The following is a 27,082-nucleotide window of genomic DNA, read 5'->3' as shown; positions in this document are numbered from 1 at the left end:
AAGGTTTAAAGACTTTATTATGAGCTAAGCGTTTGGGGGCTCGTCCCAGAAGCAAAATCTCAAGGGAGACAGTGCTCCGGAGAACAGCAGTTCTGCAGTGGATTTTACACATTAGAATCAAAGGGGGAGGCATAAGAAAGAGTACATGAATCCATCGGCAGGAGATTAAGGAGAGGGAAGCTTTAGGAATGGATGAAAAGTAAAGCAGAGAGATATATACTTCTTTTACACTGGTGGGTGCAGGACAGTTAACATTCCACACATATACTTTACAAAGGTGTACAGGTGAAAGATAACAATGAGGAATGTTGGAGTTGTCTCCCCTGCACCAGATTCTGGAGAAGAGACTACTTTGACATTTTAAGTATACATATGTTGTTCCAGATGCACAAAAGCAACGGACATAGCTTGTCAAAGTAGAGATTAATAAATAGGCCTCAGGATGTGACTTCCCACCATAACTTGCTCAGTTCTCTGGCATTGCCGTGACCCGGGGACCTGAGACCATGGTTGCATGTACGTACATTCAGCAGCCCATACTTTTGAAACACAAGTAACCAGTCTGTGTAGATTTCTTCCGTGCAACTGTGTTTGGGCAGTTCCCCAGAGAACAAATAGGGGTGGGGTATATATTTTGTCTAACAGGTTGCCAGTGTGTGAGTTTTGGACTTACTTGTTTACATTTAAACAAAGATACACTAACAAAACATCACAGAAACCCAAAGTTATATAACAAGAAAATGGTCCTTAAAGAGTTTCCCTCTTATCCAGTTTCTGGGAACCTTTACCTCTCTATTCTTGATTTGTGTTCAATCTTATAGTGTTTTGCCGAAGTCCACCACTAGCACCCAGAACTACATGGTCAGGTTTAAGCCATATCATCCATGACCCTGGCTGGGGTGCTCAGTGGGTAGAGCATCATCCTAGTGCACCAAGGTTGTGGGTTCAATCCCCAGTCATGGCACATACAAGAAGCAATCAATGAGTTCACAACTGAAAATGGAACAACTAAGTGGAACTATGATTTGATGTGTCTTTCTCTTTTTCTCTCTACCTTCCCTCTGCTTCCTCCCCCACCCTAGGAGCTCAACAAATGAAAGTAGCCAACTACAAAGAAGAAATCAACATGTACTGTAATTGACCAAACAGTGTGTAAAAGCAATGGCTAAGCTCCCTTCAAGAAGGCAGAGCTTTTTTTATATGCATCCAATCTCCTCTGCTTGCTCCCAGTAAATAAAACTACCGGACAGCCAAGTCTTGTTCTTGAATAGAACACCCAGAGCGCAAGGAACCTAACAGTTCAACTATAAATCCCTTCTCTTTCTCTCTTCTCATTCATGTCCTACTATGCATTAGGTATTGCTCTAGGATTTGGGGATGAATGAAATGAAACATAGGAGACCCCTAATACTGTGGACCTTATATTCTGTGGCAGGAGATGGAGGGGGGAAACCCTAAAATAATAAATAAGGGAATTTCATGTCTGACAAGAGCTCTGAAGAAAATCGAACCAGGCGATGTGATGTGAAAGATGGACTTGGGGGTAAAAAGGGGGGAAGACTGCTTTAGATAGGATGGAAAGAAAGTCTGTTGAGGGAAGAGGAGGATTTTAAATTGAGGTCAGACCTGAATTATAGGCAAGATTCCATCAAATAAAAAGCATTTTAGACAGAGAAAGGCCTCATAGGAAGAACCAGTGAGGCAAGTACAGAGAACTGAAAGAGAGCCCCGGGCGGTTAGAGCTTGGAGAACAATGAGGGAAATGGTAAGACAAAGTCACAGCTTGCAGGGGCCAGACCACACCTGGCCGGGAGGTCCTGTAGGGGGTTTGAGTTTTATCCTAAAGGCACGACGAAGCCAGGCCCTAGCAAAGCAATAATTACTCATCTTAAACAGACAATCCACTGTTTAGTTCCACTGCATTCTCCACAGACTGGTCTATAAAGATTTCATGACAGTTGAACACACATAAAGGATTTATTATCTAAGGGAGTTAGGGACACACCAGAACAGGTGACAAATTGAGACCCTCTGCTTCACCCTACTCATTGTCCCCTTCTCCCATCTCTCTGACCTACTAAACCTGCCTCATTCCTACATTCTTATGTCACCTGTTCTTTTTTAATTTTTGGATAAATTCATCATTTGCCTTTGGATTTTTACCTGTTTTTACTGCCAAATGGTGAACATAGATGCTTTTTTAAAAATCTGTTCCTTTATTCATGTTTCTGTGTAAGTCACTAGGGAAAAGGTCAAAATAATTTGTTCCATTCTAAGCCAGAAGTCCCCATTCAGCACAGAGTGATGACTCACATTCTTGTGAAACATCCAAGTGCCAGGGTGACATGCCAGCCACAGCCCCTCCACAGAGCTTTAATATACTGAGTACTTCCCTTGCCATTAGCACTATTCAATTTCCAACCTTCTATGACACAGCCCCAAGGGTTTTCTACATAAAGTCCAACCTGAAAAAAAAAAAAAACCACACCAAAAACCAGTGCCAGTTAATGAGCATTTCTCGGCAAATTCACTGTAGCCGGGATAAAAATATCCAAACTGTTCATGCGACTTAAAATTACCCAATTTTACAGCATGTGTTATTGCAACTCACAATGCATCTTAGTGTATCTATAAATCCCACAGTAATCAACTCCAATTAGAATGCCTCTCCACCCAAATTAAGTTACCAATTAAATACGTTCTCCCAAATGAGAAGTGCACCCAAGGTAAATTAGATTAACCCTGTCATTATGTAAGTCCTACTTGCATTCTCCAGTTACACTGTTGCAGTCTCACCACTATTTTCTTTAAACAGCAATAAAAATAAATGCACAAGTCAAAGGTTTCCATTTAAGAAATTCAGTTACGAATTTTTAAGCAAACACCCCATATTTTTGAATAGTTCTTTGGGACTCCACAGTGTGCATGTGTGCATGTGTTTGATACTATGTGTGCCACATCCAAAAAAATCCATCTTACAAAAAATAAAAGATAATAACAAGTGTTCTCAGGATACCTCAGTGGAATGGGTGCTTTTATTTAACTGATATGTCTACGCAAATACACTCGGTCACAGTTGAGAACTTCTTAAGCCTGACTATAATTTAAACTCTGAAAGGTGAGCAGGGCTGTTAGAGACATTCACTCACATAGTAACCGATGCCCCGTGACATGAGAAAAAGACTTGAGTTCTCCTCTGGTCCCCTTCCTTAGGATTAAACAAGACTTCAGCTCTGGTGGGAAGCTGTCAGCTGTCCCAATCAAGGGCAATATACAAAAATTGTACTCTAGAAATGAGGGATAAAAGGGAGGATGACCTAGAAGTGTGTAGAGATAAAAGGGCAGCACTGAGCTGAAAAAAAAGTCCAAGGATGGCTCACTCTAGGTAAGATCAATGGGAGAAAATGTCTTGGTGTCTAGGTAGAGAAATTAGACAAGGCAAAGATGGCCTTGCCCATCCAGAAGTAAGGAGTCAAGGGAAGGGCTGTACGTATGCAGTAGACAAGTAAGTTAGAAAGAAAAAAGCAGAAATGTAAACCAGCAATGATTCCCTGTCTTGAGACTGGCTAGCTGAAATGTGGCTCTCCTGTCATGAGACAAAAACTTTTCATGAGGCGATCCGATCATTAATGCAACAAACTCTAATGAGGTCCAAGTTGAGGGTGGTTCTGTTCTCAAACACGAGGGTGGAACAGGAGGAATGACAGTGTGAGATCTGAACATCTTACAAAGTCGTCCAGTAGCTCTGATCACTGTGGACTGTAACCACACCACACACACTGCTACTGTTCATTCCCCAAGACCCGAATGACAATGCATTTCTACCCTCTTAGTTTACAGAGATATTATCAGTCCAGGTTACAATCAGATTTCACAAGAGAATTTGACTTCATAAATATTTATAAGATGAATACGGTTAAGAAAAAAGTGCAGGGGCTGGAAGTCAGAAGAGCTATGTTTCAGTCCTGTTGGGCTGGGTGAACCTGGAGCAGCTGTTTAACATCTCGGGTCTCAGTTTGTTCATCTGAAAAGTGTGGTGCTGAGCCTACCCCACCCCGTATGCTCCCTCGTGTTCTTGAGTGGATCCCCAAAGGGAAGCTTGCTGTAGAAAGTTAAAAGCATACAGGAGACGTGGCACTGAATCACACCGGACAATTGCTTGAACTCTAATAACGTCATCCATTCTCCCGAAGGAGCTTGTCCGCTGGTCTGATAAGTATTGCCAAAGGCCATTTATTTGTAATTTGGAGAAAAGTACTTTTTAGTCTTGGAATAAGGACAAGAGGAGTCTCAGAACACTTCTAGTTTCAATGAAAAATTATTTTGGCCTTGGTTGGAGGTGCTGCCGGAGGAAGCTGCCCACCCTTCAGAAGTCACATGACAAGTCAGCCTTGACTCTGGCAGCGGTTGGTCTGGATCGGCTGCTCCACAGGTGTCAGCTCCGGGTCCGATCTCCCACTCTAAGTAATATCATTAATACTTTCATATTTTACCCAAATACACTTGAGTTGTATATACTTATTACAGGACAGAAAAGAACTAAAAGTTCTTTTGGGATCATGTCTAGGATCCCAAACTAAAGCCAGTGACCCCACACTCAAGCCGGTGAGCCCATGCTTAAGCCAGCAACCTCAAGGGTTTGAACCTGGGTCCTCTACTTCCCAGGGCAATGCTCTATCCACTGCGCCACTGCCTGGTCAGGCAAGGAAACTATAAAAGGTAAGTACCACTGTACCCATTTTATAAGTGAAGAAACTGAGACTCAGAGTGCTTAGGCCACACCACTAGGCCATGAGAGAGGTCTGAAATAAAAATTCAGGTCTTCTGACTTCACAGTCCATGTGTTTTTTTTTCCCTTCTATAACAGCATGCTACCTAGAAGAAAAAGAAATGAGGGTGACTGGTTAGCCAGAAAAGGCGGGGAAAGGGAAACGCAGTTAGTAAGGAGCTCACCTATTCTCTATCATTCCGCAACATCCAGTTTTCAAACGCTCAGAATATGACAAAAAACCGTCCATATTAAATCACTAATAAACATAAGCAATCTGACTTTGAGGATCCATAAGGTGCCTTCAGATTTTGCTGTTCCCTTAAGTTCTCACGAACAATACTGATTATCAGTGCACTACAGTGCAGAGAAGGAACAGGCAGGTGACAGAGCCAGGTCACCTGCCCCCAAGCTGGCAGGCGCTGTGAGGCTTTTCTCAGCTTTAAGTGCAGCAAGTCAAGGAAATAGGTGGACTCTACCAACATGGTCCTGCCTCTGTAGACATATATTCTAAACACACACTTTTTCATGCTCAATGAGAAAGAAATCGATTCAAAAGGATCTCACCTTTCACCAAATTCTACCCTTAGAATCCTTAAATAGTCTTATCACTGTGCACAATATTTTTGGCAGTCACAGCCTCTGTCACAAAGCAGAGCTGCAAACAACTTGAGAACAGAACTGGTATTTACATGCCCCTCCTTGGTTGGTCAGACGGCAGGAAACAGCGTGGCTGTGTGGAGGGACAGAGGGCCTCAGAGGTCCGGATCTGTGGCCAGTTGCAGCTCCTGCCAACGTTCTTGACTGGTCTGTTCCTCTGCTGTCCCAGTGCCTAGAACCCCAGCCACATTAAACAATGAAATATCTGTAAGTGACCGTTGTCTAAATAAAGAGTTCAATATTGGAATCTCCAAGAAGCGGCCAGTTTCCGCACGGCATTATCTTGGCCCGCTAGAGCAGACTGGGGTGAAAGTTGTACCGGAGGCTGGAGAAGAGCCCGATGTGTTTCACGAGGTTGGGTTCCACCACATAGGCCCGCTCCCCCTTGGCCCTCAGCAGGGAGTACAGCGCCATGTCCTTGCCGAAGCCCTGGTGGCAGTACACCTGGGACAGGTAGGTGAGGGTCCGGCGGGCCGCGGGGGCGGGGAAGAGCATGGCCGGGGTGCAGCACTGCGAGGCAGGGACCACGCTGTAGAGGGCCGGGCTGAGCCGCCGCAGCTCCAGGAAGTAGTGCCGGCCCACCAGCTCCACCAGCCCCATGCTGTACAGGGAGAAGAAGAGCATGACCGGCCAGCTGAACCCCGGGCGGCTGGCGAAGCGCATGTACATCCAGGTCAGTAAGGGCCCCAGCAGCATGCCCACCCCGACCCACTCCAGGATCCGCATGGGCTCTGGGTTGATGTAGTGCTGGAGCCTCTCGGGATGATAAAGCTTTAGATACAGGGCATCTCTGAGGTGCGGCTCGGACAGGCGAGCCCGCAGGAGGTGCTCCAAGACGGGGAAGATCTGCTCTTCAGGAATGGCGTCGTCTTCCACCATCAGGACGTAGTCTGGGTTGTAGGTCTGCAGAGAGGACTCCAGGCAATAGACATAGTCCTGCTTCTCTTTCTCAAACGAGTTGGTCGAAGGGTCATCGCCATAATCGTCCTCAGTACCCTCGTAGCGGTTGGCCACAGGGACGTACTTGGACAGCAGCTTGGCGTCCAGATGGCTCACGCTGCGCTCCACGTTGCACAGGAAGAGCTGGTGCCCTTCGCACTGGGAGCCGCACTGTTGAAGAAGCCGGTGGAACTGGGACACCACCTGCAGCACATAGTGGAAGCCGGGCTGCCTGTCCACAGTGATGATGGTGATGACCAGCCAGGGCCGGGGGCTGGCCTGCCAGACGATGGGCACTGAGCCGTTGGCGGAGGGCAGCTCCTCAAAGTAGTGGAGGGCAGCTTCACCCTCTTTCAAGCTTTGCTGCAGGTAATCTTGGCTCATCTGGTTCAGATGCCAATGGCGAAGGTAGAAGTAAGAGTGTAGAAGCCGGTGACAGGCCAGGGGAGCCAGCAGGCCAAATGTCACCACGGTTAAGATGAAGAGCTGGACGGCGGTGCTGCCCCAGGAGAGCCGCCTCAGCCTCCGGAGGAGCATGGCAGCGGGAGAGGCTGATGGGCTCATGAGGCCCACTTCCGGTCAGGTCTGGTCCCAAGAACAAACCATCCTGGACCCTCGGCCCAAATCAGTGCAAGTCAGACCTAAAGAAAGAGGAAGGAGAGACTGGTTAAGGGCTTTTAAAAATCCAGGGCTAAAATTCAGCACATATCAAACTAGAAATTCCAAATCTAGGCTGGGTAGTTACTAGAGACTTAGCAATCTCTCCAGTATACTGTATTCTTTGGTTGTATCTGTTCATGACCTCTTGGATTCTTTTATATTTCTGTGAGTAACGAGACCTTGGCACATCCAGCCGAGTCTCCACTACTACAGATGCTTAGTTAGGTTTACAACGTGCCAGAAAACACCAGGTACGCTAAGTTCATTATGTCAATTCAGCAGCTACCTGGACACGGGTTCTTAAAACACATGCAAAAAAGCAAGGCTTGGCACACAAAAAATAGTAAGTTCCAACATAAATTACTGTAAATACTTGTTGGTGTAATTTCTGAAAACTCTGCACATCCTAAACAACACCCCCCCAAAAAAATCTCACCTATTTACAGATACCTGAAAGATCTTTGTCAAGATCTTCCAATCTTGGCCCTGGCCGGATGGCTCAGTGGTAGAGCGTCGTCCTGGCGTGCAGGAGTCCCGGGTTCAATTCCTGGCCAGGGCACGCAGGAGAAGCACCCATCTGCTTCTCTACCCCTCCTCCTCTCCTTCCTCTCTGTCTCTCTCTTCCCTTCCTGCAGCCAAGGCTCCACTGGAGCAAAGTTGGCCCGGGCGCTGAGGATGGCTCTATGGCCTCTGCCCCAGGCGCTAGAATGGCTCTGGTTGCAACAGAGCAATGCCCCAGATGGGCAGAGCATCGCCCCCTGGTGGGCATGCCAGGTGGATCCCGGTCGGGCGCATGAGGGAGTCTGTCTGACTGCCTCCCCGTTTCCAACTTCAAAAAAATACAAAAAAAACAAAAAAGATCTTCCACTCTTATTTCTCTAACCTCATGCAATTATACTTAAAATTGCTCATTAATTTATCCTCCCTGTTCTCTCATTTTATGTTTTTACTACCATGGGAGCCAGTGAGAGAAAGGATCTCTGTGCACGAGAATTAGAGCTCCACACTTAGGAGAGAAGGAAATGTCTGTGGTAGGCAGAGATGGAGAAGGAAGAGACGGTTGCCCTAGGCAGTTCCAGAAAGCAATGTGGAGCGACCGAGGTCTCGGAGTCCAGCCCAAGGTCAGGCACATGTTGGTCTGCATCCCAGCCTGGCCACTCCCTTGCTAGAAAGTCACTTCACTCTCCACATTGTGGATCCCTAACCTCAAACACAGAGAGAATAATAACACCTATCGCACAGGGTTACTGTGAAAATTAAATATGTATATGTTACAAAGCAAAATAATGCATAACAAAAATGTCATTAAAATACATCCATATGGGGCCCTGGCCAGTTGGCTCAGTGGTAGAGCGTTGGCCTGGCATGTAGAAGTCCCCGGTTTGATTCCCAGCCAGGGCACACAGGAGAAGCGCCCATCTACTTCTCCACCCCTCCCCCTCTCCTTCCTCTCTGTCTCTCTCTTCTCCTCCTGCAGCCAAGGCTCCATTGGAGCAAAGTTGGCCTGGGCGCTGAGAATGGCTCCCTGGCCTCTGCCTCAGGCACTAGAATGGCTCCAGCCGCAGCAAAGCAACGCCCTGGAGGGGCCGAGCATCACCCCCTGGTGGGCATGCCATCACCCCCTGGTGGGCATGCCAGTCGGGCGCATGCGGGAGTCTGTCTGTCTCTCCCCAGCTTCTCACTTGGGAAAAATACACACATAAAAAAAATACATCCATATGTACAAATTCAAGTAATATCTTAGGCCTAATAATCTTTGGGAAAACAGATTCACACCAGCAAAAAACAAAAGACAAAAAAACAAAACAAAACCAAAGTAAAGCAAAACAGAATTAAAAGGACAAAGCCAGTATGACACCAGTCTGGTCGATGCAAAACTAAATGGTGTCTACAAAAAAGAAGGTAAACCTCTTATTTCAGAAGCATACAGTTTGTACATATTTGGAAGAAAATAGCCTAGCTTGTGAATTATCTGGAAGGAAGAACTACCCAAGTCCCATATGAGGTTGTTGTGACGCAGTCTCCAGTGGTCTCCTATCATACTCTCTCCTTCTTGGGCAAACAGAAAGACCACATTTCCTAGCTTATCTTCTTCCAGGTGAAGTCGTGTGACCAGGTCTGACCAGTAACGTATGATAAGCAAAGTGACGGGTGTGAATTCTGGGCCAAGGTGGTTGAGAACAGTTGTGCTGCTCAACTTTCTTTTTCTACATCAACCAGCTGAACAAACAGCCTCGGTGGATCTGGAGGAGGGTGAAGCCACCAGACACCAGGAGCCTGGGTCCTTGAGAGACTGCACGGATCAGAGGTTCCTCCCACTGCTCACCTCCAGCACCCCCTCAACCTAGAGTAGACTGTGTTGTGAGTTATACATAAACTTCTATGTTCAGGCACTAATGACTTTTGGACTTTTTTATTACAGCAGTTAGCCTACCCTGCCCACTATGATTGTGTAGACTGCCACACCTCTCCACAGTACAGCAGGTCCTCAAATGAGGTCGCTTTGTTCTAATGTTGATGAGACGCTGTAGGAAGCTAACTCTTGTTTATATCAATTAAGTCTGTGGTAAAACTGGTTTTGTTATAGGTTGTTTCACTTAAAGGTAAAAAACTTATTAACAATTATAAATGAAGACTTACTGTTGATGACACAGTAAATTCAAGGAAGCAGAGAGACAAGTCTCATTCCAGCAACAGGAACAGATTATTCTGTGGGACCCCAGAGGTAAGACAGACTATCCCAGGATTAGTAAGAAATCTGAACAGAGCTAAAGAGAGAGACAAGCAGGGAGAGCTTTGAATAGTCCACAGCCCCAGCTTGCTGGTTTGTAACCTCTGGAGCACTGCAGATGGGATGCTTCTTTCTGGGGTCTGCACAGGTCAGTGGAGTTAATGAATCACGTGGCAACACCCCCCTCCCCCCACTGTGTGGCCTCTTCCATATCAGTACTAGTGAAAACCAGGGGACTCACACGCCTGCTAAGTTGGCCTTGGGGTCAGAGTCATTCAGGTGGTTTCTGGCTTACCGTGTTCTCCCTCCCCAAGGGGGAGGAACCCACTCAGAAGGAACAAAATAAAGTCAGCAAGATAAGGCCTGCTGCTTGAAAAATGCAAGGCCCATACTAAGTGCTAAAATGACAGTGAGATTATAATCACAAAATAGCCTTATGTTTGGCGTAAAATTGCTCTCTACCTTCCTTCAACACACTCTTCCAGTGACAGTTTTTGGTAAAGCAACAATGTGACACCCTTTAGTCCATATAAGTCCCAGGGGTGGGATTTTCAGGAGTATGTGAATTAATTTAAAATATGAATCTGATCGTGTCAGTCTCCTTCTTAAAACCCTTCCTTACCTCCCCATTGCTCTCTTAACAGAACCCAAACATCTCGTCGTGGTCCACAGGCCCTTTCTGATCGGGACCCTGCCTTTCTCGGTCGTCTTGCTGCACTGCCTCCTTTCCTCAGTATGTTCAAGACTAAGAGTTGATCATGTCTTTCTGTAAAGTGCTAGACAGTTATAGTTTAGACTCTGTATAGTCTTCTTAGAGTTATTTTAAACTCTTTTAAAAATGTAAAAACTATTTTTAGTGCTGTAGCCACATGAAAACAGGCTGTAGGTCAAATCTGGCCCATAGCCCATAGTTTCTTGCTCTAGACTAGCACTGCCCAGGAGAAATATACTGCAAGTCACACATGCAATTCAAGTTTTTATAGTAGCGACGACAGAAAAGTAAAAAGAAACAGGTGACATACATTACAATGTATTTTAATACAATACATTGCACTATGATTTTAATCTGAAAATAATACAAAAAATAATTTATTTTTATTGATTCATTTTTTCTAAGTGAGAAAAAGGGAGGTAGAGAGACAGACTCCCGCAGGCACCCCCACCAGGATCCACCCAGCAACACCTGTCTGGGGCTGATGCTGGAATCAGCTGAGCTCTCTCAGGGCCTGAGGCCGATGCTGGGACAACCAAGCCACTGGCTTCGAGAGGGGAGGAGAGGAGACAGAGAAGGGGGAGAGGGAGGGGAAGAGAAGCAGATAGTCACTTCTCATGAGTGTCCTGACCCTGGATCAAACCCAAAGTATCCACTCACCAGGCCACTGGGCCAACTGGCCAGGGTCAAAAAAATTATCAATGAGGTTTTGTTTTGTTTTGTTTTGTTTTGCATTTTTCTGAAGCTGGAAACAGGGAGAGACAGTCAGACAGACTCCTGCATGCGCCCGACCGGGATCCACCCGGCACACCCACCAGGGGCGACGCTCTGCCCACCAGGGGGCGATGCTCTGCCCATCCTGGGCGTCGCCATGTTGCGACCCTCCTGGGTGTCGCCATGTTGCGACCAGAGCCACTCTAGCGCCTGGGGCAGAGGCCACAGAGCCATCCCCAGCGCCCGGGCCATCTTTGCTCCAATGGAGCCTCGCTGCGGGAGGGGAAGAGAGAGACAGAGAGGAAGGCGCGGCGGAGGGGTGGAGAAGCAAATGGGCGCTTCTCCTATGTGTGTGCCCTGGCCGGGAATCGAACCCGGGTCCTCCGCACGCTAGGCCGACGCTCTACCGCTGAGCCAACCGGCCAGGGCCTCAATGAGGTTTTATATTCTTTTTCATGCTAAGTCTTTAAAATCCAGTGTGTATTTTATACCTACAACACATCGCAGTTCAGACCGGCCACATTACAAGTGCTCAGTAGCCACCTGTGGTTAGTGAGCAGGGCAGCTCTAGACACGCCCATCTTCTTTGATAACACTGACAACGCTAAGCTCATGCCCATCTCTTGATCTTTGCTTACACAACTGCCTCATTCTGAAACATTCTTAATGCCCCATCTTCACTTCCTCTTCACAGAAATAGTTTTTTTTCCTCATCTTTTACTAAGTCTTCTAGAGGGCTTATCCTTGGACTGTATAAAAAAGAAGGACCTACTTAATATGTATATATATATATATTTTTTTTTTGCTAATGGGAGTGTATATTGGAACAACTTCTGTAGAACTCATTTGGAAATATCAAATAAAACTACTAATGACTCAGCAATTCCATTTCTAACATTCTTTCTTAGACATATATTCTCACATGTGAGAAATGACTTGCAGCATCATTTATAATAGCAAAATATTGCCAAGTGACTGTCAGTTAAGAGTGACTAAAGTAAATTGAGGTATATCTGAAGAATGGAATACCAAGTACCCATGAAAAGCAAGCAGACTTGGGGGAAAGACCAAGGCAGAGGCATAAGAGACTTCTGAATCGCCCTCCTCCCACGGACCCGTGGAATGTACAGTTACACAAGAAGAAATTCCCTGTGGGAGAAATCCAGAAAGTAGCTGAAAGACTCCTACATGTCGGACAAATGAGAACATACCTACATTGAAACAGGTAGGAAAGGCTGAGCCGTGCTCTCCCTCTAAACCCCACCCCTGGCACAACTGGGAGAAAACCCCCAACTCCCAGCTTCTCCTTGAGGAGTGAGGAGTTTAGAACACATACCTGGCACTCCAACTTTTAAGGCTTCCACCTGAGGAACGGGCCCCCAAAACACTTAGCTATGAAATCCAATGGTGCCTGTATCGACAAGACTAATAGGATCATAGCAAAGAAACCAGAAGTTTGATGGGTAATTGAGCGCTCACCCAGGCTACACCAGCAAGGCTCAGTGCGGAGGGGCTGGCTGTGATCTTCACCGGAGCTGGGAGCCAGGGGGCACTACCTCCTCCCTCTCCCACACGCTCACTCCGCTAAATAAACCAGTTGACCAGCATCTCTCTGGAAGGAACTTGTATACACATCTGGAGTCCCACCTAAGGGACAGGGCCCCTGGATCACCTGGCTCTGACAGCCAATGGTACATGACTCAAAAAACTGTTAGAACCAGTAAATGAATTGAGTAAAGGTTGCAGGATATAAGGTCAACATGCAAAAATCAGTCGCATATCTATACACTAACAAGGAACTGTTGGAAAGAGAAATTAAGAACAAAATCTTACTTATATAGCATCAAAGAGAAAACACCTCAAGATAAATTTAACCATGAAGGTAAAAGATATGTACACTGAAAACGATAAGACACCGTTGAAAGAAATGAAAGAAGACACAAATAAATAGCTACCTTGTGTTCATGAATTGGGAGAATGAATATTATTGAAATGCCTATACTACCCAAAGTGAGCTATAGATTTATTTAATGTAATCTCTATTAAAATTCCAATGGCATTTTCCACAGAAAGAGTGGGGGAAAGTCCTAAAATCTGTACAGAATTACAAAAGACCCTGAAGAGCCAAAGTTAACTTGAGCAAGAAGGAAAAGCGGGAGGCATCACACTTGACTTCAAACTATAGTTGTCCCATGGTTCAACTGTCTAGGGGATTGGTTCCACATATACCAAAATCTATGGATGCCAAAATCCTTTATATAAAATGAAGTAGTATTTGCATACAACCTACTCACATCTTCCCATATACTTTAAATTATTTCTAGATTATTTATACTACCTAATGCAATCTAAATGTTATGTAAATAACTGTTGTGTTGTTTAAAGATCAAGTTTCTGAATTTTTTAAAATATATTTGATCCATGATTGGTTGAAACCATGGATGTGGAACTTATAGATACAGAGGTCTGTCTGACTGTGGGTTACAAAGCCATGGTAATCACGGTACCAGCATAAAAACACATAGACCAATGGAACAAACTGGACATTCCAACAATAAACTCTTGTATATATGGTCAATTAATTTATGACAAAGGAGCCAAAAATATACCATGGAAAGGCTAGTTTCTTCAATAAATGGTGTTGGGAAAACTGGATAGACATGTGCAAATGAATGAGACTACCCCTATCTTACACCACCCACAAAAATCAATTCAAGATGGATTAAAGACTTTGATGTAAGACATGAAACCATAACTCCTAAAATAAAACAGAAGTTAAGCTCCTTGACATTGGTCTTGGCAGTGATTTTTTGGGTTTGACTCCAAAAGCACAGGCAACAAAGCAAAAATAAACAAGTAGGACTACATCAAATGACAAAGACCCTGCACAGCAGAGGAAACCATCAACAAAACGAAAGTCAGCCTATGGAATGGGAGAAAATATTTGTAAACCATATATTAAACAAGGAATTAATATCCAAAATATACAAGGACTTCATACCACTCAATAATAAAAGCAAAACAAAATAACCCAATTGTTTAAAAATGGTTAAAGGACCTGAAAAAAAAAATTTTATGTACACATAAAAATGGCCAACATGTATGTGAAAAGATGCTCAATATCACTTATCATCAAAGAAATGCAAATCAAAAATGAAATGAAATGTCACCTCACACCTGTTAAGACGTCTATTATCAAAGAGACAAGACATTACAAATGCTAGCAGGGATGTGTGTGGAGAAAGGAAACTCCTAGACACTATTTGTTGAAATGTAAACTGCTACAGCCACAGTGGAAAATAGTATGGAGGCCCTGGCTGGTGGCTCAGTGGATAGAGCATCAGCCTGGCATATGGACATTCCAGGGTTGATTCCTGGTCAGGGCACACAGAAGTAGCAACCATCGGCTTCTCTCCCCTTCTTCTCCCCCTATGTCTGTCCCCCCATTCTGCACCCAGTGGCTCAATATCTTGGATTATGGTCCAAGGTGCTGAGGATAGCTCTGTTCGGAGCATATCAGCCTCAGGTGCTAAAAATAGCTCAGTACTTGAGCATCGGCCCCAGATGGGTTTGCTGGGTGGATCCCTGTTGGAGCACATGTGGGAATCTGCCTTACTATGTCCTTTCCTCTCACCCTGCACCCCTAAAAAAGAAAAATAGAAAGGAAATAGATGGAGGTTACTCAAGAAATTAAAAATAAAGCTACTATATAATCCCACTTCTGGATATCTATATAAAAAAAACCAAAACCACTATCTTGATGTACTCTCATGTTCACTGCAGCATTATCCACAATAGGCAAGATATGGAAACAACCTAAGTGTCCATTAGCAGATAAATGGATAAAGACTGCAGTGGTACTTTAACACATGAGCACTTTAAATCACGAGCAATTTGAGAGATGAGCAGTCACTTGTGGGATTTTTTGCTTTAAGTCACAAGTGGATATTTGAATCATTAGCTTCCACCACCCTCCACTAGATGGCCTGCGGAACGTTCTGAAAGGGAGGAAGAAACAAACTTCCCTGGAAAGGTTTTTGTTGAAATGGCCTGTAAGTGAAAGAGAGGAAAGTGTGGCGAAAAAGCCAAAAGTCAGTGAAGAAAATGATGATGATTATGCAAAGTAAAAAAATAGCAATTAAGTTTAGCAATAAAGTTACATATCATACATAGTGTGTAAGTTAAATTTTGCAATTAAATGTAGCATTAAGTGTGTAGAGAGTAAGTTATGTTAAGCAATAGTGCGGAAATGAAAACCTCCTCCGCCAGTCTCCTCCCCCTCCGCCAGCATCTTCCCTGACCTTGAAGGTAAATACACTTCATAAACCAGCTTATTTCTTTACATTCTCTCTTATTATGTGTGTGTGTGTGCGCGCGCGCGTGTGCGTGTGTGTGTGTGTGTGTGTGTGTATATATATATATTTGTTTTTTATAAAGTACGTTTTCTTATTTGAAAGCATATAAAACAAAACATTCGTGTGGTTTTGGGGGGTAGAACAGATTAATTGCATTTCCATTAATTTAAATGGGGAAATTCAATTTGACACATGAGCAAATTAAGTCACAAGCTCAGCTATAAAACGAATTAAATTCACGTATCAAGGTACCACTGTATATGATAAACACACATATACTATATGCAATGAAATAGTATTCGTCTTCAAAAAAGGAAAAAAATCCCACCATTTGTGACAACATAGATAAACCTGGAAGGCATTACGCTAAGTGAAATAAGGTAGACAAAGAAAGACAAATACTGCACATAATCACTTATATGTGCAATCTTAAAAGAAAGAAAAGTCGAACTCATAGAAACAGAGTAGAGTGGTGGCTGCCAGGGGCTGAGAGGTGGAGGGGCAGGGAGAAGTTGGTCAAAAGCTGTAACTTTTAGTTATAAGATGAATAAAGCTCTGAGGACCTAATGTGTAACATGATGACTATAGTTGATAATACTGTAGTGTGTAACTGAAATTTGCTAAGAGCATAGAACTTAAGTGTTCTCACCAAAAAATAAAAAGTTAATAAAAAAGTAAACTCATTATACAGATACAGAAAAATTTTAAGACATATCTTCAGTTAAAGAAGACATAAAAAAACTATATATAGCATGCTACCATTTGTGTAAGGGAAAGGGAGGGAAATAGACATAAACGTGCTTGTACACACACAGGCTGTCTTTGGAAGGATATACATGCGACTGGCAGCTCTGCCTCCCAGGAGGGGAACTAGGTGGCTTAGGCAGGGACTGGGCTGAGATAAAAACATTTTATTAAATACCTCTTTGCACCTTTTGACTTAAGGGTCCTTACTTACAGAAAATAAATTTTCTATTTTAATATATTTAACAGAAATATCATTGCCCTCCCAGCAGTTTTATAACAGTAGTTGGTTAGTTTCCTTGCTAGTCTTTGGTTTGGCTGGCCTCCCCCCTCAGAATATGAGCTTTTCTGTCTTCATCGCCATGGATACCCAGCAGCCAGCACTTCCTGTCACATGAGTGTAAAGTCCACAGTATTTATTGAAAGAACGGACTGACTGCAGGCACACCCTTACACCAGATATGATTGGAGAGATCCCGAGAGCGCTGAGCCTCCCAGGCCCTTGGCTCCTGCTTTAATTTGCGGGATCTTGCCAAGGAGCCTGTTGTGCTTGCAGGGGCTGGCTTCAAAATTCCTACACAAAAGACTTGTGCGTTCCAGGTAGAGGGGTGGAAGAGGACTTTCTTAAAGCTATGTTTATAAAGCAAGCATGACGATTTTCCTTACAGTTTATTATTTGTTGGGGTGGAAACTAAAGAACCTAGTGCTGTTATAAGGAAGAACTTTAATTCCAGGCAATAAAATCATTAACCTCTCAGAAATCTTGTTTAAAAAACATGGTGTGAGCCTGCTGTTCCACTGATGATCAGCAAAGGAGAGGGGTTCAGTTCTGAGGACACATGGTCCTTGGCTACACTGATCAGCTCTGGCTGGGGTGATGATCAGCCCCAGCTCTTCACAGCCTACAATAACAACGTGCATTTCTTGCTCACTGGTCTGTGGATAGCTCTGGCTCAGCTGGGTTCAGATCCAGACTGCAGGTCAGAATCAGCTGGTTCCACATACCTCTCATTCCAGGTCAAGCTGCAGAATGGCCACCTGGGCATGCTCTTTTGATGGATGGCAGCTACCCCAGAATCAAAATAAGCAGGTACATTTATAGCCTTGCTTAAGTGTGTCACAGAGCATGTCCAGTCGCTATGCACTGGCCAAAGCAATGAGGCGGAGAAACTGACTCCTCCACAGAGCAGAGGAAGGGAAAAGACAAGATTCCACAGAAAGGGAAAGCAGCAGACTAATGCTTCCTAAGTCCTCAGTGGGGAGAAAAAAAAGATCTAGCAATCTGGACAGAGAGTCTGGGAAATTTCTAGAATGTTCATAAGGCACCTGGCCTCCTATCATTATATGCCATATAAGTCAGGACAGCCTACAGCAATGATCCTAAAGTCCTAAGGATTTATGAAAACTGAGATTTAGTTCTGGCTCATATTACTTGTCCATTATGGGTCGAATGTCTCTGCCCCATGTCATCTACATTCTAGGACCCAAGTAGATGAAACTGCCTCAGCTTTGAACACGGCAGGTTTTGTGGCAGAGGAGAAAAAAAAAAGATAGTAAATCATAAGCTGAGTCTCAAAGCTACCGCTCAAAAAATCACACACAGCAGGTCCACCTACGTTTCACTGATCAGGGCAAGACACATTACAACTCTTAATTTTTTTTTCTTTTATTTATTCATTTTAGAGAGGAGAGAGAGAGAGAGAGAGAGAGAGAGAGAGAGAGAGAGAGAGGAGAGACGGGGGAGGAGCTGGAAGCATCAACTCCCATATGTGCCTGACCAGGCAAGCCCAGGGTTTCGAACCGGCGACCTCAGCATTTCCAGGTCGACGCTTTATCCACTGCGCCACCACAGGTCAGGCCACAACTCTTAAATGTAACAGAGTCGAGTTACGTAACCTTCCACAAGAAAGGGACTGTCAAAAGACATATGGTCAAGCCTGAAAGAATACAGTTCTCTCCAGGGAGAGGCAGCAAATATCTTGAACAATAATGCAATCTTTATTTGCCATGGGAGCTGGGATCAGATCCTTTATTCTATGATCTGATGACTGGTTAGCCTAAACTCCAGCTACATGAAGTTATGTAGGCATGCAGGACTATGTTCTTGTCAGCTTTTTAAAACTTCTTTTTAAAATTGTTTAAAATTTATTTATTTTTAGAGTGAAAAGAAGGAAGAGAGAGAGACGTCAATTTGCTGTTTAATTTATGACAATGAATGTATGTATGCCTTCATTGGTTGATTCTTGTATGTGTCCTGAAAGGGGAACCAACCCTCAACTTTGGCATAGCAGGACAGTGCGCTTACCAACTGAGCTGCCTGGCCAGGCCTTAAAACTTCTTAAAGAATTTAACCAAGTGTTAACAAAATGATATGTGGTGTCTAATACCACCTAAAAATTAGTTCACTTTACTGATCTGGTTTTAAGATAACTGGCATTAGGAAAATAGACCTGAAAACATAGAATTTTCCGTTGGTAGTTTGAAGAAAGGAGTTTCCACTCCCAGCCCTGTCATGAGGGCAGGACAGACAGAGGGCTACCTCTACAATATCACTCTGATTGCCTTTCCGGGAATTCCATAGTCCCCCTCATGTGCCGGCTCAGGCCCACACTCCGCCGATGCTGCTTACTGACTGGCATCCGTGGGGTGACCTGGAAACAACCCTACCTTCACAGCCCCGATTCTAAGGCACAGTGATGACCGAAATTCTTGTCTATCCCTTGCAAGTGCACTTTGAAACACAAACAGTTCCTACATTAGATTATTCCTGTTACCATGTCTAGGATGGAGTTGTCAGAGAAGGTAATAAAGGACAAAGCACCAAGAAATTCACATAAAACAGGGCTAGGATGAATAAATGGCATGACAATAAACATCATCACACTTTCGTGCAGCTTCTGAAAATTAAGCCAAAGGGTGACAGGAGTATGGGAGGCAGAACGCCAGACTGAGCATCAGGAGGTCAGCACTCCAGAGGGACCCACGTCTCCCGTCCTCCGCGAGGCTCCTCTCCAGGCACCTGGGTCCAAAAGACCTGTAAGTTCTGACTTCTCACTCCATCTAGTCATCCGCCTCCATGGTCTTTCTTCTCTCACCCCTCCCCACTGTCATGCCCTTCTTCACTGCCATTCTGGTTATCCTCATCACCTCCACCCAGCCAGCTGACTGCAACAGGCCCCCAACCAAGCTTCTGACTTCCGGAAAGAGCTCTTCTGGTCCCAATGAGACCAGGTAGAAAGATGCTGGAAAATATCCCAACAAGTGGAGTGAGGAAGGAGGAGCCGACATCCTCTCACCAAAGCCCCCACTTCTGTGCATGATTACAGAGAAACAGTTTATTGCAGGAAACAGCGCTGGAAAACTTAGACACAGCCCTGCAGCCTTGGAAATGAAGTCTGGAGAACTGGTGACCACGTGAGCAGCTCAATCGCGAATTGGCTGGTGTCTACCTGGACGCCTACTTTCGCTTCTTTCACATGGCGCCCTAGCCCAGGCCTGTTTCTTTTTCTCTAACTGATAAATAGTTCCTTTGCTCTCATTCTAGCTTGGTCCTAATTTTTTTCCTGGTTAAGTCAAGAACCTGGAAGTCGCCTGACACAAGAAAGGTCCGGACTTGCAGGTGCAGGGTCAGCCCCGGGCACTGAAGCGATCCTGTTACACCAGCGCTCGCTAATTATGTGTAAAGAAATCATTTGATCTCTCTGAGACTATTTTGCCTCTCTGCAAAATAGCAAATTAAGAAACACCTCATTTATGGAGGTGTGGTGAAGACAAAATGAGACAGCAGCTATGAAAGCCCCTGTCAGAAACAAGACACTATAAATGATGGCAATGTTTTCTATTATCAGTATGCACCCATACTCACTCTGTGGCACAGGTCTGAACACAGCACGCTTGCTCTGTGGAACTGTTCCATGATTCTCCAATGACTGTAGAATAAAGGCCAAATGCTTCACCGAGATTCTTCCCAACCCAGTTCCAACTATCTTTCCAGACCCATTTCTTCTCCCACAGGCTCAATCAGCCATCAAGAGTCAGTTCAAAAGGAACCTCTTCCAAAAGCCAATCCTGACCTCCCCCAAGTAGAAAGAAATAACCTTTTTTTTTTTTTTATCAAATGCTGGGGCCCTTTACATGAACTTTTCCCCAAGGACATTCGTGTGTCACTTACTACTTTAGACTGTTATCTATTTATAGCTACCCCTTATTAAGCTCCAACTACATATCCAAGTTCTGTACTAGACTCGACATTTATTTCTTCAACCAAAATAGCAACTCTCAAATAGCAATGGAACTAATCCCATTTAGATGAAGAAAAAATAAATACTACCAAGTTGCAAGCAGGAAATTCAAACACAGGGAAAATTTCAAAGCCCATATTTTCCCCATGATGCTTGCTGCCTTCCATGGTTTTATTCATGGCCCCTGACTTATGCCCCAAGGAACTTATAAATCCCTTGTTAGTAGATTCAGTCTGATTTATCTTTGGTATCCCTCACAGATCCAGCACAGTACTCTCTACACACAGAAGAGGCTCGGGGTACATGACCATAGTCAAAGTCATTTGACCTCTTTGGTTTTGATTCTTCAACTATGAAATTGGGAATATCAAAGTGCTGGTCACATAATGGGCAGAGATCAACTCATTTGTAAATGTTTGCTAAGCATTTCTTACATGCCAGGCACGGTCCTAAGCATCTCATCAATCCTCATAAGAAGCCTATAAGCCTGACCAGGTGGTGACGCAGTGGATAGAGCATCGAACTGGGATGCAGAGGACGCAGGTTCGAAACCTCCGAGGTCGCCAGCTTGAGCACAGGCTCACCGGGTTTGAGCAAGACTCACCAGCTTGAGTTCAAAGTTGCTGGCTCGAGCAAGGGGTCACTTGGTCTGCTGTAGCCCCCCCGGTCAAGGTACATATGAGAAAGCAATCAATGAACAACTAAGGTGCCTGCCGCAACAAAGAACTGATGCTTCTCATCTTTCTCTCTCTTCATGTCTGTCTGTCCCTATTTATCCCTCTCTGTGACTGTCTCTGTCAGAAAAAATAAAAATAAAAAACAACCACAAGAACAAAAAAAAGAGACAGGGAAAATAAAGATACATGTTAACCATATTTAAAAAAAAAAGAAAAAACAAAAGGAAGCCTATAATAAGTACCCTAGTTAACTTGTACCCAAGGTTAACAAAGCTTTTTAAGTGGGTGGGAAAACTTGCACCCAGGCAGACTGATTCTAGAACCCATATTCTCAACCAATATACAATATCTTGGCACTGATTTGGAACCTGAGAAAACACTACAAATGGTAACAGACTTTCAGAATGTGAGCAGTAACAGAACCTGTAAAAGTAATATATGTTATATACACTAATCGGTTCCATCTAATCAATCACCAAATTAATTAATGGGATAAAAGATACCAGACAAAATAGGAGAAAAAAACAACTAAAATACATAGAAACAAATTTAAGAAATATGCAGACATGCACACGTGCTATAAGATCATTTAAGAAGTCTTTAATAATTGGAGAAAAATAACATTTTCCCAGCCGGAAAGACTCACTAAAGAAAGAGGAGATAGCGGTCTTTTTCTCAAAATTCATCTCTATATTAAACATAAGGTCAATTCACGTCAAGAGGAAGTAGCCCAGTTCAACAAATGGGCACGTTTCATACAAACTGGTACAACCTTTGGAGGGGAAGTGGTATGTATGGTTATCTATAAAAATGTTATACACACATCCCCTTGGACATAGAAATTTTACTTGTAGCAATCCAGCAAATGCAAACACATGCTACCAAAGATGGACAAGGGATGTTCAGGGCACTTTTGCTTATCATAATAATGAAGAGAGAGAAAGGGGGGAGGGGCAACAAAGAAAGGAGAGGAAGACAGAAGGACAAACGGCAGGGCAAGAAAATGCCTGCCAACAGGAAACATGTTTCGATCAGAGACTTTCAATCTGTTTCATCCCATAGCACATATAAATTAATTACTAAAATTCTGCAGCACACCAAAAAATGTATTTTTTGCCGATCTGATAAAAAAAAGTATAATATTGATTCATTCATACTGGACAGCTATTGTGTTGGCTGCTATCACTTTTTAATTTGACAAACTGTCAGTGCCCCTGACTAAATATTCAGGTATTGCATGCTTTAAAAATTCTTGTGGCGCCTGACCAGGCAGTGGCGCAGTGGATAGAGCGTCAGACTGGGATGCGGACCCAGGTTCGAGACCCCGAGGTCACCAGCTTGAGCGCGGGCTCATCTGGCTTGAGCAAAAAGCTCACCAGCTTGGACCCAAGGTCGATGGCTCGAGCAAGAGGTTACTTGGTCTGCTGAAGGCCCGCGGTCAAGGCACATATGAGAAAGCAGTCGATGAACAACTAAGGTGTCGCAACGAAAAACTGATGATTGATGCTTCTCATCTCTCCGTTCCTGTCTGTCTGTCCCTATCTATTGCTTTCTCTGACTCTCTCTCTCTGTCCCTGTAAAAAAAAAAAAAATTATTGTGGCACATTAGTGTGCTTCCTGCAGCAAATGAGTTGAAAACCAAGGGGATGTCTGTAATTACACAAGGTGATGATATGGGGGCACTAAAAAGAAATAAAAAGGTTTCTGCCTGACCAGTAGTGGCGCGGTGAATAGAGCATCAACCTGGAACACTGAGGTCCCAGGTTCAAAACCCCAAGGTCAGCTGACCTGTGGTGGTGCAGTGGATAAAGCGTCAACCTGGAAATGCTGAGGACGCCGGTACGAAACCCTGGGCTTGCCTGATCAAGGCACATATGGGAGTTGATGCTTCCAGCTCCTCCCCACCTTCTCTCTCTGTCTCTCTCTCCTCTCTCTCTGTCTCTCTCTCTCTCCCTTTCTCTCTCCTCTCTAAAATGAATTAAAACAACAACAACAAAAAAACCCAAGGTAACTGGCTTGAGCATGGTTGAGCATGGAGTCACCAGTTGGAGCGTGCGAACATGTCACTGGTTTGAGTCCAGGGTTGCTTGCTGGCTTGAAGCCCAAGGTTGCTGGCCTGAGCTCACAGTCACTGATTTGGCTTGAGCCCCTGGCACATATGAGAAGCAATCAATGAACAACTAAAGTGACGCAACTTCGAGTTGATGCTTCTCATTTCTCTTCCTTCCTTGTCTGTCTCTCTTTCCTGCTACAAAAAAAAAAAAAAAAAAAAAAAAAAAAAAGAAGGGTTTTTAAAATATACTGACAAAAGAGTCTTAGCTAGGTCTCTGCTGTGGACTGAATGTTTGTGTTCCCCCAGGGAAAATGCAAACTATGTCACGCAAACCAGAAAAATGTACATAGTATGACAATTTTGTTTTTATTTTTAAAGAGAGAAGAAGGGAGAGAGAGAAACATCAATTTGTTATTCCACTTATTCACATCATCATTGGTTGATTCTTGTATGTGTCCTGACTGGGGATGGAACCCACAACCTTGGCATGTTGGGACAATGCTCTAACCAGCTGAGCTACCCGGCTAGGGCCTGATCATTTAATTTTTAATGTGGAGTATAATTTAGTGAAGGAGAGATGAAGGTGTAGAGGTTTCCTGTTTTGCTATCTATACTTATGCAAAAAGCATATCCTATTTTTATGATCATTATTAAACGTTCAAGAAATACTGAGTCCTGTGTCGGACACTGGGACGGTGACATGACACTCAAGGCCTCTTCCCTCAGGATCCTGGTTGTAAAAAATGCAGCAGAAATCCAAACATGCTTTTCTTTGTTTTGATAGAGCAGGGCAAGGATAGTTCTCTTAACCAGAGTATTCTAAAAATCATCTGGAGTTAGTACTAATAAAAACTGCTAGGAAATGCTTGCTTTGGTAGCACATATACTAAAATTGCAAAGTTATATGTAAAATTAATATGGCCCCTGTGTAACGATGACATTAAGTTAATGTAGCATACTCCATAATTTTATTATTATGATGGTGGCTTACATTTGACAAAAATTCATCAAAATATACATTTAAATTGTGCATTTTATTGCATGTAAACTATACTTAATAAAATTGAATTTTTAAAACCCAGGGAAAATAATGATACTGGGTAATAGGAAACCAGACATTAAACTTATTATAAACCTTCAGTAATTAAAGTTTGCTGCACTGGCACCAAAATATACTGAAGCAGATGCAAAAATCCACAAACAGACACAAATACATAATAACTTAACCTATCATAATTGGTAAAGGAAAAAGTAGTGGTAAAAAATAGGCGTAATAGCTTTGCATCTGGCTAACCATTCAGAAAAAATAAGCTCCCTACTTAACAACTCAACCTGGAATAAATCCCACATTAAACTTTTTAAACAAAAGCTTTCAAATACCTGAAGAAAAACAGGAGAACATTGATATAAACCTGGGTTAGAAAAGGCCTTTTTCATTAAGGTCTCTCAAGCACAAACCATAAAGAAAAAGAGTAATACAGGGGGATAGATGGTGATGGAGGGAGACAGACCTCGGGGTGGTGAACACACAACGCAATGTACAGGTAATGTACTGTAGAATTGTGCACCTGAAGCCTGTAGAATTTTTATTTTTCTTCTTTTCCAAGTAAGAGGTGGGGAGATAGAGAAACAGACTCCCATTTGCATCCTGACGGGGATCCACCCCTAAACCCCTTCTGGGGCCTATGCTCTGCCCATCTGGGGCCAGGCTCAGAACCGAAATATTATTAGCACCTAAGGCAGAGGCTCTAGGGAGCCATCCTCAGTGCCTGGGGCCAATGTGCTCAAACCAATGAGCCATGGCTACAGGAGGGAAAGAGAGAGAGAGAGAGAAAAGGGGAAAGGGGAGATGTGGAGAAGCAGATGGTCACTTTTCCTGTGTGCCCTGACCAGGAATCGAACCTGGAATATCGGCACATCCACTGATGCTCTACCTCTGAGCGAACCAGCCAGGGCTATATAATTTTATTAACTAATGTCATGCCAATATATTCAATAAAATAATTTTAAAAAGAAGAGAAACAGCTGATTAAATAAAAAATATTTAACTTGTGTAAGGTCAAAGATGAAAACCTGACAAAAACTTTAAAGGAAACTGGTAAGGAATTACTACTTTAATGTGTAATATGTAAGAGTGCTTAAAAATCAGGAACAGACACTCAACGTAAAAGGGATCAATATAATTAACATTCAATTCACCCACACAAATGCAAAAGGCCTAAACACATTGGAAAAGATGCTGATTTCCACTGGGCAATCAGACAGGCAAACTAATTTGTCCATGTTACTGTTTAACTGTGTGTATGCAGAGAAAATGATAAGATATCTAGAAAAACCTCAACAATCTAAAAGATTTAGTTTTAAGTTTATTTCCTCCATTATATTTTCCTGTTTCCTGAATGTTTTATAATATATATATATTTTTTTTCATTTTATTGATTTTAGAGAGAGGAAGCGAGACAGGAACATCCATCGGTTCCTGTATGTGCCCAAGGGGATCGAACCAGCAACCTCTGTTCTTCTGTACCACGCTCTAACCAGAAACGCACCCCTAAAAAAAGCTATTGCCCCTGACAGGTTGAACTGTCCTGCGGAAATACAAGCATGCACACACACCTCTGGGTTTTGTTAATGGTCTGCATAGTGAGATCACTGGAGCAGCCTTGCGAACCCCCGCGGAGAGCTAGGGACTAGCCCGGGATGCCCAGGGTCACACCCACCCTGCAGGAGGTCTCGCCCCCCCCCCCCCGAACGCAAGGCCAGGAAGAGGGCGAGCCAAGCCGGCGTGGTTCTAACTATCCCCTCGTGGGAAAATAATGGGAGTGGAAGACCAGACTCCCGGATCTAGCGCCTCCCGCTGACCTTGGGCAGTCCCTGACGCGCTTGGGCCTCAGTTTCCCTACCCATAGGCCAGTCTTGATCGCCGCGCTGGCTTCCTTCAGCTGTCTTTCCGGGACCTGGGAGGGACGCCTTCCCTTGCCCCGCTGTCCTTCTCGGCCCCGGGGCTGCGAGGTCGCCAGCAGACACCCATCACCGCGGCAGAGCGTTCGATGTGCGTCCAGCCGGCCCGAGGGCTGGCGGTGCGGCGGCCATTAGTCGATCTACCCTTAGGCTGCTCGGCCCCGCCAGGCTGAGGAGGGCGGGGGTCTTACCTGGACTCGCACACGCCCGGCTGGCGCCTTCCAGTCGGCCTGGCAGCGCAGCCAAAGCGGGCGAAGGGTTGGGGAGGCGCCCTCCCGGTGACAGTCATTCATCCCTGCGCGGACGCCGGCCTCGGACGCGACGGGGGCGCCCTCTGGGTTCCCCGCGATCTTCTGGAAGGAAGCGGCCGAGCCACGGGCCGGGCCACAGCAAAACCCGCCTACCCAGAGCGCAAGACCAGAGCCTCAGGCCCTCCCTGGCTGCGTCAGCCCCCGCAGCTGCTCACCGTGCCAGCTGCAGCCACCTCCGATCCCGTCCCTCGAGCTGGTGTCTCCCCGGGTGGGCGCTCTGGTCGTGATGCCAGAGGGGCTGGGAAGATCGTGCGCAGCAGAAACCTACCCGGTGGGGGCGGTCAGCTCCTTTCCTGCGCGCGCGGAGGGCCGCCTCTGGTGTCGCCTAGTCTGGCTGGCTTAATCCCAGGGAGGAGCAATTGCCGGACCCTGAAGCCCGGGAGGAGCTGGCACAGCGCGGTTTGAGGTCGTACGGAAGCCTCACCTCCTCCCGCGCCGCGCAGCTCCATGTGACCTGCGAGCTGCGGAGGGACCGTAACCCCCAAAACCAGCTTGGAAAAAAGGACGGCAAAAGGCGCCAACTGATGGGCAGAGAGGGAAAAGCAGGCTCAGGGCA

General features: G+C 44.6%; 1 protein-coding gene and 1 non-coding gene across 7 annotated transcripts; one reads left to right on the top strand and one right to left on the bottom strand.

Moving 5' to 3' along the window:
- On the bottom strand, positions 1-27,082 carry PGAP4 (post-GPI attachment to proteins GalNAc transferase 4). Of its 6 annotated transcripts, none has more exons than XR_010729051.1 (3): positions 26,682-27,081; positions 4,954-7,008; positions 1-4,875 (listed from the first exon to the last, which is right to left on the bottom strand). XR_010729051.1 is itself a non-coding variant. In XM_066256622.1 (2 exons), the coding sequence occupies exon 2, from the start codon at positions 6,929-6,931 to the stop codon at positions 5,720-5,722; it is 1,212 nt and encodes a 403-aa protein (XP_066112719.1). In that variant the 5' UTR covers positions 6,932-7,008; positions 26,795-27,082; the 3' UTR covers positions 1-5,719. The 6 variants fall into 6 exon arrangements, 4 of the variants coding, with proteins under 4 accessions (XP_066112719.1, XP_066112717.1, XP_066112718.1 ...); XR_010729052.1 differs by having other exon boundaries at positions 5,336-7,008; XM_066256622.1 differs by having other exon boundaries at positions 1-7,008; positions 26,795-27,082.
- Positions 24,121-24,224, top strand: LOC136327392 (U6 spliceosomal RNA). Its single transcript, XR_010729616.1, has one exon. It is a non-coding gene; the product is annotated as a U6 spliceosomal RNA (small nuclear RNA).

This window comes from Saccopteryx bilineata, chromosome 2 (assembly GCF_036850765.1).
Source record: "Saccopteryx bilineata isolate mSacBil1 chromosome 2, mSacBil1_pri_phased_curated, whole genome shotgun sequence".
In the NCBI taxonomy this organism is placed as follows: domain Eukaryota; kingdom Metazoa; phylum Chordata; class Mammalia; order Chiroptera; family Emballonuridae; genus Saccopteryx; species Saccopteryx bilineata.
Note: the sequence above shows the minus strand (reverse complement) of the source record. Positions and strands in the feature narration are given on the sequence as shown.

Excerpts from the sequence above, each read along its gene's own strand:
- PGAP4 (XM_066256622.1), bottom strand. The coding sequence starts at position 6,931 with ATGAGCCCATCAGCCTCTCCCGCTGCCATGCTCCTCCGGAGGCTGAGG.